The sequence below is a fragment of the Hyperolius riggenbachi genome, chromosome 2 (assembly GCF_040937935.1).
Source record: "Hyperolius riggenbachi isolate aHypRig1 chromosome 2, aHypRig1.pri, whole genome shotgun sequence".
In the NCBI taxonomy this organism is placed as follows: domain Eukaryota; kingdom Metazoa; phylum Chordata; class Amphibia; order Anura; family Hyperoliidae; genus Hyperolius; species Hyperolius riggenbachi.
Genome location: NC_090647.1, coordinates 15,849,189 through 15,865,141, shown reverse-complemented (window position 1 = coordinate 15,865,141; position 15,953 = coordinate 15,849,189). Strand labels below are relative to the sequence as shown.

At 47.3% G+C, this 15,953-nt stretch overlaps 1 protein-coding gene across 2 annotated transcripts in view; it reads right to left on the bottom strand.

The window, feature by feature from the left end:
* The window catches only part of LOC137545358 (sodium-dependent proline transporter-like), a 131,484-nt gene that overhangs the window by 29,272 nt on the left and 86,259 nt on the right, over positions 1 to 15,953 (bottom strand). For both annotated transcript variants that reach the window (XM_068266499.1, XM_068266498.1), the window contains one exon: positions 12,307 to 12,520. In XM_068266499.1, the coding sequence (XP_068122600.1) occupies positions 12,307 to 12,520 (214 nt within the window). The remainder of the gene's footprint in view (positions 1 to 12,306; positions 12,521 to 15,953) is intronic.

Genomic DNA, 15,953 nt, shown 5'->3' with positions numbered 1-15,953 from the left:
AAACGATATTCTACGAGGACAGGACAACATCACACCTATACAGAAACAACCAGCAGTCTTCTGAGAGTGCCGGCAACCTGCACCGGCAGCAATGTCCAGAGAACGGCAGCAAGAAACACCACCCCATACAGTACAAATATGGAAGAACCATGAGTTAAAGTGGACCCAAACCAAACGTTTTTTTAATTCAAAATATTTAGTTGCAGCACTCTGACACATACAAGGATAAATAAATACTCCTTCAAACCTATGAGCATTTCAGTGCATGCTTTTCACCCTTCTCTTTTCATAACTAGGATTATACTGGGGGCAGCCATTAGCAATTCCTCCATTGCCGGACACCAGCATCTACTCCACCAGTCTGCCGGATTCTGTCCCGGCAATATGAAAGGAAGGGAGGGGTTCCTCCAATAAATGTAACATATTTTATATTTGTCATCATGCAGCTGAAAAAAGGCTGCTATTTATTATAAGTTAGAAAATAGATTTTAAAAATCTTGTATTTTTAATTTGGGTCCACTTTAATCCAACACAGTCAGCAGCAGTTCCTGTATTTCAGGAGGGACTTTACTGAATGTAGCAGCGTTATATAGCATCTACCTAACTGTGGGTGTCCCAACAGAAGTTTAAGGAGTGCAAAATCCTTAAAGAACTTTAACCCAGGACTGAACTGCATTCCAATCAGTAGCTGATAACCCCTTTCCCACCAGAAATCTTTACCTTTTCTCTAATTGTTCATGAAGATAATCAATCATTACTTGCATGCTGCACTGAACAATACAGAGCGTGCACAATGGAGTGACTGATGTAAGATTTCTGATGGAACCTTGTGCCATATTATTGGCAGACCTGGGAGAGGAGTGACATCAGGGGGATAGCGGTCATGCACCTGAAGTACCACATATCTACACGTGTATGGACAGCATTGTGCGGACATGAAGATCTGACCTCTTCTCAGCAGAACATTACATAATAGAACGTTGCTTATGCCACAATTCAGCACGGCTTACAAGGTGACGTGTCCCGGCCGGCACATTCCACACCCCGGGGGAAACGTCTGAGCCTGTCAGCTGGGGTAACTGACACATTCCTGGAGATGCCGCACCTGCCAGAGGGCGATACAGGCAGCAGCAACTCAATGTGCGTATGTAGTGTGCCTGCGCAGAACGCTCCTGGCCGCGGGTGCAGGAGCAGGAACACACTTTGCTGGGCAGTGCCTGCACAGTCAGCTGCATCCATCCTGACCAGGAAGCAAGTTTGGGGGGATCGGTACGCGGTAACGGAGGGGGCAGAGGAGAACAGGGGGAGCGGTGGGCATGAGAAGAGCCCACTACACATGCCTGCTCTCCCCATTTTTTAAATTGTTTTTGTGCTAATGTATGCTTTATACAGCCAAGAAACCGTGAAAGACAGCTTGAGATAAAAGAGGGACACTGAGAGGCCAATATAGCGTACTGGTTATAAATGGAATACAAAGCAAGTGTAGTTGTACTCACAAACATGGGTAACCTCTCAGGCAACCACTATAAATGCAGGTGGGGAGATTGAACCTGACCCCACTCCCAGGATTAAGAAATCACTCTCCGTAGAGCAGATAAAAAGGGGGGTAACACCCTTCCACCCAGGGTGGACTCACATAATGTTCATATAAACAGAGGCGCCAGAAGGATAAAAATAGCTAAAGAGTTCAAAAACAGAGGAGACAGCGGTGGACTTGCCTCCTCCAAGTAGACACAAAATATTATTCATGTTGCTACAACAAAACATTTTTATTCACATATTCCAGGTTCAGTACAACACGTTTTGCAGGCTTGACCCCGCTTCCTCAGGCAACAAGGTGGAACATATACCAAAAGCAGGTCTAAATCAAAGCCAAGCGCCTCTGACTATGTTCAGCGAAGCACTTGGCTTTGATTTAGACCTGCTTTTGTTATATGTTCCACGTTATTGCCTGAGGAAGCGGGGTCAAGCCTGCAAAACGTGTTGTACTGAACCTGGAATATGTGAATACAATTGTTTTGTTGTAACAACATGAATAATATCTTGTGTCTACTTGGAGGAGGTAAGTCCACCGCTGTCTCCTCTGTTTTTGAACTTCTTAGCTATTTTTATCCTTCTGGCGCCTCTATTTATATGAACATTATATGAGTCCACCCTTGGCGGAGGGGTGTTACCCCTTTTTATCTGATCTATGGAGAGTGACTTCTTAATCCTGGGAGTGGGGTCAGGTTCAATCTCCCCACCTGCATTTGTTGCCTGAGAGGTCCCCCATGTTTGTGAGTACAACTGCACTTGCTTTGTCAGTATTCCATTGATAACCAGTACTTACACCGCTATTTTGGGCTCTCGGTGTCCCTCATTTGTATGTCTTATCTCAAGCTGTATTTTACTTTACTGCAGGAAAGTTCAAAGGGACATTATTTCTACTTTTCTTTATAGCTTAAAGTGGACCCAAATCAAAAATACAAGATTTCAGAAATAAAATCTATTTTCTAACTTCTAATAATAAATAGCAGCCTGTTTTCAGCTGCATGATAACAAATATAAAATATTTTACATTTATTGGAGGAACCCCTCCCATCCTTTCATATTGCCGGGACAGAATCCGGCAAACTGGTGGAGGAGATATATTTAAAAAAAAAAAAAAAAAAAACACAGGCTGCTACTGATGATGTCACAGGGGAGGTAGGTGATCTCAGCTTGTGTGAGATGTCACATAGGCGACGCCCCTGTGAGGGAGGGTAGTGGATGACAAACACACCCATGATCTAAAACCTCCTACTAAGCTCAGAAGTAATGGCTGCCACCTGTATAACCCTAGTTATGGAAAGAGAAGGGTGAAAAGCATGCACTGAAATGCTCATAGGCTTGAAGAAGTGTTTATTAATCTTTGGATGTGTCAGAGTGGTGCAAGCAAATATTTTAAATTACAAAAAATCTTTGGTTTGGGTCCGCTTTAAAAGACAGAGTGATGTTTCTATACCTTAAATATTACAGAATGATGCAGTGTTACAAATAAAGCTATGTCACTGAAAATAAAAATATGAGACTTTTCTTTGCTACTAATGTTCTATTCATTATCTGTACTACACATACAATTGATTATATCATAAGTTTATTTTTGCTTCAGATTTCCATTGGCATCTGTTACAGAAGGAGCTGAAGATAGAGAGCACAGAATCTGGGTGATCTGCTCATTAGCAGAGATATGTGGGTATCAGGGGATGTACCAGTGCACAGTGCTCAGTGTCTGCCGTATGCTGATCTCAGTGATTGCTGTGGGGAGATTCCTGGAGATTTACAATTAGCAGCATTAATGGTACATCAGAGAGCATATATACACTGTATGAAAGCTGCGCTGTCTCCAGTGACACACCGATCTGCCGCCTCGCTGCTCATCAGGTGCCGGGCGTGGGCAGATAATGAGGCAGCTCAGAGGTTACTAAACCCGATCTCCTGCTGACGTCACACTCTCCAAACACACAGATCATTATATGCGGAAGATTCATAATCCCGCCAGAACATTGTCAGCAACCTGTCACCCCTCCCGAGCCAGACAATGCGGGTCCTCTTCTTATAGGGGAACTCTAACCATCCCGAGCCAGACATTGCAGGTCCTCTTCTTATAGGGGAACTCTAACCATCCCGAGCCAGACAATGCAGGTCCTCTTCTTATAGGAGAACTCTAACCTTCCCGAGCCAGACAATGCAGGTCCTCTTCTTATAGGGGAACTCTAACCATCCCGAGCCAGACATTGCAGGTCCTCTTCTTATAGGGGAACTCTAACGATCCCGAGCCAGACAATGCAGGTCCTCTTCTTATAGGGGAACTCTAACCTTCCCGAGCCAGACAATGTAGGTCCTCTTCTTATAGGAGAACTCTAACCTTCCTGAGCCAGACATTGCAGGTCCTCTTCTTATAGGGGAACTCTAACCTTCCCGAGCCAGACAATGCTGTACCGTGCCTTACAGGGGAACTCTAACCTTCCCGAGCCAGAAAATGCAGGTCGTCTTCTTATAGGGGAACTCTAACCTTCCTGAGCCAGACAACGCAGGTCCTCTTCTTATAGGGGAACTCTAACCTTCCGGTATTGTCAGACAATGCAGGTCCTCTTCTTATAGGGGAACTCTAACCTTCCCGAGCCAGACAATGCAGGTCCTCTTCTTATAGGGGAACTCTAACCTTCCCGAGCCAGACAATGCAGGTCCTCTTCTTATAGGGGAACTCTAACCTTCCCGAGCCAGACAATGCTGTACCGTGCCTTACAGGGGAACCCCAACCTTCCCGAGCCAGAAAATGCAGGTCCTCTTCTTATAGGGGAACTCTAACCTTCCTGAGCCAGACAATGCAGGTCCTCTTCTTATAGGGGAACTCTAACCTTCCGGTATTGTCAGACAATGCAGGTCCTCTTCTTATAGGGGAACTCTAACCTTCCCGAGCCAGACAATGCAGGTCCTCTTCTTATAGGGGAACTCTAACCATCCCGAGCCAGACAATGTAGGTCTTCTTCTTATAGGGGAACTCTAACCTTCCCGAGCCAGACAATGCAGGTCCTCTTCTTATAGGGGAACTCGAACCTTCCCGGGCAGACAATGCAGGTCCTCTTCTTATAGGGGAACTCTAACCATCCCGAGCCAGACAACGCAGGTCCTCTTCTTATAGGGGAACTCTAACCATCCCGAGCCAGACAATGCAGGTCCTCTTCTTATAGGGGAACTCTAACCTTCCCGAGCCAGACAATGCAGGTCCTCTTCTTATAGGGGAACTCTAACCATCCCGAGCCAGACAATGCAGGTCCTCCTCTTATAGGGGAACTCTAACCTTCCCGAGCCAGACAATGCAGGTCCTCTTCTTATAGGGGAACTCTAACCTTCCCGAGCCAGACAATGCAGGTCCTCTTCTTATAGGGTACCTCTAACCTTCCAGTATTGTCAGACAATGCAGGTCCTCTTCTTATAGGGGAACTCTAACCTTCCAGTATTGTCAGAAAATGCAGGTCCTCCTCTTATAGGGGAACTCTAACCTTCCCGAGCCAGACAATGCAGGTCCTCTTCTTATAGGGGAACTCTAACCATCCCGAGCCAGACAATGCAGGTCCTCTTCTTATAGGGGAACTCTAACCTTCCTGGGCAGACAATGCAGGTCCTCTTCTTATAGGAGAACACTAACCTTCCCGAGCCAGACAATGCAGGTCCTCTTCTTATAGGAGAACTCTAACCTTCCCGAGCCAGACAATGCAGGTCCTCTTCTTATAGGGGAACTCTAACCTTTCCAAGCCAGACAATGCAGGTCCTCTTCTTATAGGGGAACTCTAACCTTACAGTATTGTCAGACAATGCAGGTCCTCTTCTTATAGGGGAACTCTAACCTTCCCGAGGCAGACAATGCAGGTCCTCTACTTATAGGGGAACTCTAAACTTCCCGAGCCAGACAATGCAGGTCCTCTTCTTATAGGGGAACTCTAACCTTCCCGGGCAGACAATGCAGGTCCTCTTCTTATAGGGGAACTCTAACCATCCCGAGCCAGACAATGCAGGTCCTCTTCTTATAGGGGAACTCTAACCATCCCGAGCCAGACAATGCAGGTCTTCTTCTTATAGGGGAACTCTAACCTTCCCGAGCCAGACAATGCAGGTCCTCTTCTTATAGGGGAACTCGAACCTTCCCGGGCAGACAATGCAGGTCCTCCTCTTATAGGGGAACTCTAACCTTCCCGAGCCAGACAATGCAGGTCCTCTTCTTATAGGGGAACTCTAACCTTCCCGAGCCAGACAATGCAGGTCCTCTTCTTATAAGGGAACTCTAACCTTCCCGAGCCAGACAATGCAGGTCCTCTTCTTATAGGGGAACTCTAACCTTCCCGAGCCAGACAATGCAGGTCCTCTTCTTATAGGGGAACACTAACCATCCCGAGCCAGACAATGCAGGTCCTCTTCTTATAGGGGAACTCTAACCATCCCGAGCCAGACAATACCGGTCCTCTTCTTATAGGGGAACTCTAACCTTCCCGAGCCAGACAATACCGGTGCTCTTCTTATAGGGGAACTCTAACCTTCCCGAGCCAGACAATGCAGGTCCTCTTCTTATAGGGAAACTCTAACCTTCCCGAGCCAGACAATGCAGGTCCTCTTCTTATAGGGGAACTCTAACCTTCCCGAGCCAGACAATGCAGGTCTTCTTCTTATAGGGGAACGCTAACCTTCTCGAGCCAGACAATGCAGGTCCTCTTCTTATAGGGGAACTCTAACCTTCCCGAGCCAGACAATGCAGGTCCTCCTCTTATAGGGGAACTCTAACCTTCCCGAGCCAGACAATACCGGTGCTCTTCTTATAGGGGACCTCTAACCTTCCTGAGCCAGACATTGCAAGTCCTCTTCTTATAGGGGAACTCTAACCTTCCCGAGCCAGACAATGCAGGTCTTTTTCTTATAGGGGAACTCTAACCTTCCCAAGCCAGACAATGCAGGTCCTCTTCTTATAGGGGAACTCTAACCTTCCTGAGCCAGACAATGCAGGTCCTATTCTTATAAGGGAACTCTAACCTTCCTGAGCCAGACAATACCGGTCCGCTTCTTATAGGGGAACTCTAACCTTCTAGTATTGTCAGACACACGCCTTTCATAGGGGAACTCTAACCTTTCTGTATGGTCAGACATCAGCTGCCTGTAGGTTAGTATATAACATACTGTGGCACAGAGTGTCCTCTGATAGGAGAATCATACACATATGACAGGTCCTGTAAATAGATTGAGGAATGACGCTTGCCTTTGTAAAGTACAGATACTGAAGGAGCGCACATAAACAAAAGTTGCGCCCCAGAAATGTGGGCGTTAGAAATAGCAGCCAGTAGAATATCGGTTGAATTACTGACATAGCAATGGTAACTCCGATAGTAAAATTTACCAATATTTTATTATTGCTAAACATGTCTCTGCCGATGCCTGACCATAATCAACCCCAGCCCCCCCCCACACACATGCCTTGCCCTAACCTAACCCCACCGCTTATGTCTAACCCTAACCTACCCCCCCCCCCCCCCCACACACACACACACACACTGATGCCTAAACCTAACTGCCCCCTCCCCCTGATGCTTAACCCTAATCGAACCCACCCACCAATGCCTAAACCTAATCGACACCCATCACCCCCACCCTACACACCCACTACCCACCGATGCCTAGCCATGTGTGCCCAAGTATGACAGTTAATTAGCCAAGTTTACTAAGATTTCAAAATTCTGTAGCCACGTGCCCCCAGATATTAGAATTAAGCAACCATGTGCGCCCAGATGTGTCCCCTATACAGCATAATTAAGCAGCCATGCGCTCCCCTGAAATAAGGAGCTCAGTGGCTGTAATCCATCCACTCATTCATATTATGGTTCAGTGGTGGAGTTTATACAGGTTTTTACATTTTTCTGTTGTGTTCGCAGACACACCTCACACACTTTCAGTCGCTGAGTCATACTGGGCAGAGACATTTGTCACATTTTGCATTGAAATTGAAAACCACCTGCTGCATGGATTCACCACTTCTCATTTCTCCCTCAGCAACCTACATCTGCCTTCTCATTCCCTCCCATCTCCTAGTCAGTCTGAAGTCACAACAGGCCAAACTGGGGGACATATTCAATTGACAGAGCAAGCACCCCCCCCCTTTATACCCACATGACTGAAGGGGGAGTGGCTCAGGATGGCTAGGTATAAGATGGGTGTGATCAGGCAGCAGTCAGTACATAAGTATCTCTGAATTGGCAAAAGAAGAAAAATGCATTTAAAGGGAACCCGAAGCAAGAAGTATATGGAGGCTGCCATATTTATTTCCTGTTAAACAATACCAGTTGCCTGGTACCAGACTGGTCTAGTTGGCTGCAGTAGTGGCTGAATCACACCAGAAACAAGCATGCAGCTAATCTTGTCAGATCTGACAATAATATCAGAAACACCTGATCTGCTGCATGCTTGTTCAGGGACTATGGCTGAAAGTATTAGAGGCAGAGGATCAGCAGGACAGACAGGCAACTGGTATTGCTTAATAGGAAATAAATATGGCAGCCTCCATATACCTATCACTTCAGGTTCCCTTTAACCGCTTCCTGGCGGCCTAACGCAGAATGGCGGCGGGACAGCAGCTCTCTTCTTCCTCCCTGCCGAATATATATGTAATACACATATATGCGTCATCTCGTGAGGAACGAGATTTGACAGGAGCTCGCGCAGGTACAGCGGGCCCCAGCAATCAGCCTGCCAGCCAGTGATCGGCGCTGGCAGGCTGTTCTTTTTAGTAATCATTTATTTAAGTATTTATGTAGTGCTGACATCTTCTGCAGCGCTGTACAGAGTATATTGTCTTGTCACTAACTGTCCCTCGGAGGGGCTAACTATCTAATCCCTGCCATAGTCCTATGCCTATGTATGTATTACGTAGTGCATGAAGTGCATGTATTGTAGTCTAGGGCCAATTTAGGGGGGAGCCAATTAACTTATTTGTATGTAATTTTTTTTTTCAAAATTTAAGGCTTTTTTTGAATAATAAAATAAAAACTAGGAAAGAAAAGGAGGTAAAATTAATTTGGGTGCCAGGTTGTATGACAGAGCAATAGACCGCTAAAGTTGTGAAGTGCGGAATTGCAAAAAATGGCTTGGTCACTGGGGGGGGGGGGGGGGTGTAATACAACTCCAGGGCTCAAGAGGTTAAAGGGAACCTTAAAGGGAAGGTCCGAGGAGCATAAAAAATCTACTTACCTTGGGATTCCTCCAGCCTCTGGCAGCCGTCCTGTGTCCTTGCCGTGGCTCCCGATCCCATTCAGAGCATATGCCGACCTTACCATACGGCTCACTGGCCGCGCTGACGTCTTCCGGACTGTACTGTGCAGGTGCAGAACTACTATGCCTGTGCAGTACAGTCCGGATGACGTCAGCGCGAATACGTGAGCCAAATGTTGGAGCGCAAGTAGGCCTCTTTTACCGGAGGAGACTCTGGACCACCGGCGGGGAGCGGAGCTGCAGCGAGGACACAGGACGGCTTTCAGGGGATAGAGGAAGCTCCAGGTAAGTAGATTTTTTATTTTTGTTCTTCTTGGACCTTTCCTTTAACCGAGAGCAGGGGTCGAGTCTGGCGTGAACACGGGTGGATGACGTCCACACTAGCATGTGGAGGAGTGTCAGTGCAGTGGAGGGGGAGTGGTGGGCACAGTGGTGGGGAATGGGGGGGGGAGTCTCCCCCCTTCCCTCATCTTGGGGCTCTCCTTTCCTCGCTCTCCCCTCCAGATCAAAACATTTGTGATGGCTGGCAGCGGGCATCAGCGGGTGGGACTTACCTCCTCTTCGTTCCAAACGCCGGGGAAGTTCTGCATGCCGCTGCTCTGGTCTAGACAAGACCAGACTAGCGGCAATGCATACCTTCTTCTGGCGCCGGAACAAGGAGGAGGTAAGTCCCACCCGCTGATGCCCGCTGCCAGCCGCCGCAAATGTTTTGTTCTGGAGGGGAGAGCGAGGAAAGGAGAGCCCCAAGATGAGGGAAGGGGGGAGACTCCCCCCCCCATTCCCCACCACTGTGCCCACCACTCCCCCTCCACTGCGCTGACACTCTTCCTGGGGACACCTGCCTACATATACTGGGGGCCCCTATAGACCTGGCTATACTGAGGACACCTATAGATATGGCTACATATACTGGGGACACCTATACACCTGGCTATACTGGGGACACCTATACACCTGGCTATACTAGGGACACCTATACCCCTGGCTATACTGGGGACACCTATAGACCTGGCTACATATACTGGGGACACCTATAGACCTGGCTGTACTTGGGACACCTATAGACCTGGCTATACAGGGGACATCTATAGACCTGGCTACATATACTGGGGACACCTATAGACCTGGCTAACTATTCTGGGGACACCTATACACCTGGCTACCTATTCTGGGGACAACTATACACATAGCTACTTATACTGGGGACACCTATACACCTGGCTACATATGCTGGGGACATGTATACACCTGGCTACATATACTGGGGACACCTATAGACCTGGCTAACTATTCTGGGGACACCTATACACCTTGCTACCTATTCTGGGGACAACTATACACATATCTACCTATTCTGGTGACAACTATACACATGGCTACCTATTCTGGGGACAACTATACACATGTCTACTTATACTGGGGACACCTATACACCTGGCTAGCTATACTGGGGACACCTATTTTGGGGGAACTGCTGTCAGATCTGTATTTTTGGGGAACCGCTGCTGCCAGATTACGTGTTTTTGGGGGATACACTACGGCAGAGCTCAAACTTCCCTGACAGACCTTTTACACCACTGCTAAGGTCATGTATATTTGGCCCCACCCATGACCACGCGGGGAATGATGTCATTCGGTTTCCAGCTATTACTGGAACCTGAATTACAGTGTTTTAGAAGCAACTTCAGCTCAGTCTTCTGATGGCGCCAAAGTTACTGACTGTGCACCGCTATAGCCGTAATTCCCATTATGGTCTATGGTGGTGCCGGCTGCGCCCAAATCTCCTGCGCAGTAATCACATTGCTCATTACATACAGTGTATAGGAGATGCAGAGGCAACCCATAAGCCTATCAGCCAGTTGTATGTCATAAGGCAGCGTATTGAGCTGGGCTGGATTATTTCGGGCCCTCCCAGGCTGATCAATGCTCTGCAGTGATGCACAGCACAGAATGGGGAACAAGCAAGTGAGGTGTGTCCAGACATGTGATAATCAATTATTACAGCCACGTGGCTGCTTTATTACCAGATGTGTAATAATAGAAATACATTAGCATAACCGTCAGGTACATAAAGACATTTTTCTTGCCAGCCTAGACTTTAGCTGTGTACTGTAGATAATCAGATTGCCTTTGCCTTAACCACTTGCGTACCAGCAGTCTCTGCCGCCTTAAAGAGGAATTGTCATGAAAATCTTAAAATGTAAAACACATACAAATAAGAAGTACATTTCTTCCTGAGTAAAATGAGCCATAAATTACTTTTCTCCTATGTTGCTGTCACTTACAGTAAGCAGTAGAAATCTGACATTACTGACATGTTTTGGGCTAGTCCATCTCTCCATGGGGGATTCTCAGCATGGCCTTTATCCTTTATAAAGACGCTCCTTGAAAAGGATTTATACAAAGATGCTGCCCAGCCTCCCTGCTCACCGTACACTTCCTTGGCAGTTGGATGGGGCAACCGACATTCACTAAGTGCTTTTAAAAATAAAGAAAACCCTTAGAACCCCCATGAGAACATGGACTAGCCCAAAATCTGTCGGTAACGTCAGAATTCTACTACTTACTGTAAGTGACAGCAACATAGGAGAAAAATAATTTATGGCTCATTTAACTCCGGAAGAAACGTACTTCTTATTTGTATGCTATTACACGCATTTTAAGATTTTCACGACAGTGGTCCTTTAAGGACCAGAGACTGCTGGTACCAAAAAACAGGACCTACCGACATTTTGACGCACGGACCAGCCGCTCGCCCCTCGCTGTATGCCACTCGCTCTATCAGCTGGTCAGGAGCAGATTTCATTGGTCAGGACCCTGCGATCAATGTGAGCCAATGAGTTAGTCTCACAGTAATCACAGGCTCCTGACCAGCTCACAGAGCTTGTAACCTGCAGCGACGGGAGAGCGGTGAGATCAGCAGTAGCAGCGAGTTTCATGCACTGTCTCAGTTATTGAAATCTACACCCTGGCAGGAATAAGCAGCCATAAAAAGGGCCTTAGATTTCACTTACTGCGGTCCGGAAGCGGTTAAAGAGTAACTGTAGTCCAAATAACATCATTCATAAAATTGCATTATTTTTTTGTTTACAATTTTCATTAATAAATGATTTAGTCAGTGTTCGCCCATTGTAAAATTTTTGTGAAATCTATCTCAGGTGGTGACATCTTTATGGCTGGCAGGTGCAGCACTGCAGAATGTTTGTTTGCTGAGAGTTCTAAAGCCAATAGAAAAGATCTTTGGTCTCCCAAAATGCTTGGGGGTGGGGGTTGGGGTAGAGTTCCAAATAAGAAACAGCCTAGGCTAAGCCTCGGTGAGAGAGCAGTGTCACATATCAATGTACAGCAATAAATAGGTATAGGAGGAATGTTACAGTAGAGGTGGGTATCGTGAATGTCCTAGCTTTGCTCTCTCGCCTGCCTGGTTCCGCCCTCGGGCGCCATTGTTACTAGAACTGACCCTGTGTACACAGGAGGCCCCAGACCCCTCCCTCCATCATACACCTATACAGTATATCCATGGCAATCAGCTCTCACCTCCTCCGTTTCTGTAGCACAGATAGGGGAACCTCCAGACGTTGCCCAGCCCCACGCAGTATCCGATGCAGGAGAGCAGGAACTCGTACTTCCCTCCCCAGGTCTCCCGCGCAGGCACAGGGGGCGGTGCGGGGGGCTCAGGCGGACTCTGCGATGGGACTGGAAGGTGGTTCGCATTATGGCTGATCTCCAGTCCCGGGACAGAGAGGGTTTCCTGGAAGGAACAAAATGCATTGTCACGTTACTTGGAACGGCATAAATATCAGCATCAATATTACAGTATGTAAAGCAAACCTTTAGGCCGGTTTTACGGTGGAGGTGTGTGAAGCGCGTACCGCAGATATGAGGCGTCATGTGACCCTGACAGATGCGGGACAAGGTCCTCCAGCACCCAAAGCTGAAACACCACAGTGCGCCCCCCAGCCGTCACACACTGATTGCTATTAGACTAAGAGGCACTCCAGCACCCCCAACACCTTAATCTCCAGTTATCTGGCTTGCAGTCACTGCCATGTATACCCTATTCTTATTTCTCTCTGCTTCAAACACAATATGGGAATGATAGCTGAGTGAGTTGTGCCCCCCTCCTACACTGCTCCCTGAGGCTGGAGCCTCTCTCGCCTCTGCCTCGGCCCAGCCCTGCGCCCCCTCCTACACTGCACCCTGAGGCTGGAGCCTCTCTCACCTCTGCCTGAGCCCCACCCGGTGTTGCCCCCTCCTACACTGTGCCCTTAGGCTGGAGCCTCTCTCGCCTCTGCCTCAGCCCCGCCCTGCGCCCCCTCCTACACTGCGCACTGAGGCTGGAGCCTCTCTCTCCTCTGCCTGGCCCTGCACCCCCTCCTACACTGCGCTCTGAGGCTGGAGCCTCTCTCGCCTCTGCCTCGGCCCCGCCCTGCACCCCCTCCTACATTGTGCCCTGAGGCTGGAGTAGTATAGATACAGAGGCGCCAAAAGGATAAAAGAATCTAAAAAGTTTAAAAACATGAGGAGGCAGTGGTGGACTTGCCTCCTCCAAGCAGACACAAAAATTGCCAATGTGTTTGACAAATACAGCAAGTTTATTTACATACTCTGGAGGACACTGCAACGCGTTTCACAGGTTTGATCCCGCTTCATCAGGCAATAACAGCGGAGCAATAGCATATGTGGTCAGTAGAAGAGCCAGGCACCCACAGACAGACAGAGGTGCCTGGCTCTTCTACTGACCACATATGCTATTGCTCCGTTGTTATTGCCTGATCAGGCGGGATCAAAGTCATATGCCCGCCTCTGCCTAGTGATGCACTCCATGCTGGGAAGGAACTAGGCTGACTAGGATTCCCCTCGGTCCACACACGCACGCCGCCCTGCACTCCCGTCGTGCACACTGCCCCGTTGACAATCGACCTGCATCACTGCGTGATCCAGGGGTGTTGCTTGGATCCTAAGAGATCCGGGGCACTTTTGGGTACGCCTGCCAGAAAATGGGTGTGGCCACACACCAGAATGTGGGTTTGGTCATGGGTGGAGCCAAATTTACATGAACTTAACAGCGGTCTAAGTAGGCCTGCCCAGCAATATGTTGGAGGAAGCCCCCTCTAAATTAATTCCATTGAAGCACCATAACTCCCAGCATGCCCCCATAGAAGAACTTCAGCTCCAGGCATGTAAAGGCATCACAGCACCCAGCATGTCACCACAGCACCCAGCATACCCCTGATTGATGCACCACAGCTCCCAGCATGCCCGCCATTGAGGCATCACAGCTAACTCTGCCTGGGGAACATCCTGGGCACCCCAGAATAGATCCAGGGCACGTGCCACTGATCTTTGGGGCTAGCAACACCTCTGGCGTGATCTGTGCCGTATTCTGTGCCGCAAGCACGCTTCATACAGTAACGTACTGCAGCCTTTTGCAACGGCATTGCTGCAATTTCTATACTTTCTCTTCCACCCGGTGCTAGTAAAAAAGGGCGCACAGGGATAGTGGACAAAAAGGGCGCCGCCATAGACTGCAATGCAAAATATCGGCTATTCGGCGCCCGACAGGAAAAAAGGGCGCCCGAGAAATAGCGGTTACAGGGATCGTGTTAACAAAAGTTTTCGTTTACAGAATAAGGTTTATAACAAATATCGTTTACAAGTTCGTTTTGAGTTTGTGTTATACTTATTTTTTCGTTTTTAAATTTCGCTTATATCAGTTTTTCTTATTTTTCGTTTAAAAATTTCGCTTACAAAAGTATAACTACTAAATTTTTGTTTACACTTCTTTGATCATTTAAAAATTTGTTTTCATATGTATAATGCGTAAATACCGTTTTCAACCTTATTTTATTAGAAATACATCGCTTTTGGTATTAACTTTGTTTTTACACTTATAATGCGTTGATTATAGTTACTAAAATATCGCTTTTAATATTACTGTTATTTTAAGGTTGTTTTTACACTTATAATGCGTTGATTATAGTTAGTAAAATATCGCTTTTAATGTTACTGTTATTTTAAGATTTCTAATGCTTGTAAGGCTATCTATTGTATTGTATATATTTATATATACTTTTCTCTATTTATAATATTAATGTATATGTGATTTTAAGGCTATTTTAAAGCTATTTATTCTATTACAAATATATAAATTATTTTATTCATGTTATTTGTAGAGAAGTATTTTAAGGATTAAATATATTATTGTTTATATGTGTTTAGGGGATGGTTAGGTTTAGGCATTACAGGGGGGGGGGGGGGGGGGGCTAGGGGTTAGGGATAGGTACAGGGAGGGTTAGGTATAGTTACAGTATAATATACGCAATCAGGGGGTGGTTAGGCACCACCAGGGGGGTCTTAGGGTTAGGCACCACCAGGGGGGTCTTAGGGTTAGGCACCCACCGGGGGGGTCTTAGGGTTAGGCATCACCTGGGGGGTCTTAGGGTTAGGCACCACCAGGGGGGTCTCAGGGTTAGGCACCACCAGGGGGCTTAGGGATAGGCACCAACCGGGGGGGTCTTAGGGTTAGGCACCACCAGGGGGGTCTTAGGGTTAGGCACCACCAGGGGGGTCTTAGGGTTAGGCACCACCAGGGGGTCTTAGGGTTAGGCACCACCAAGGGGGGTCTAGGGGTTAGGGATAGGTACAGGGAGGGCTCTGTGTGAGAGTAAGGTTAGGTATAGTTACAGCACAATATATGTAATATATACAATTTATTAAATTATATATATTTAAACAAAGAGGGGTCTAGGGGTAAGGGATAGGGATAGGGAGAGATCTGTGTGAGCCTACAGTTTGGTATAATTACAGTAAAATATCAGAATCAGAATCAGAATCATTTATTTCGCCAAGCATGAGCAATCATGCCCGGAATTATTTTTGGCACATACATATAGCTCAGGAAGAAGACAGAGAAGAGTGCATAGCAGCAGAGATAGGTTGCATTACATTTGCATACAATTTGCGTCAGAAAAATTACATACATCACAGTTCATTTGTGGCCTTAAGCTGACCAGCGGTTAGCCTTGTTGGCCTTGTGAGGTTGTTGCTTCAGTTGACCGAACGGGAGTGGCGCAGCCTGCCCCCCCCCCCCCCCCCCCGCTTGTTTGGTCTTGCACAGATGGAAGTATGTGGAGTGAGTTCAAGTGGCTGACAGCCGATGGGAAGAAGGAGTTCCTATGTCT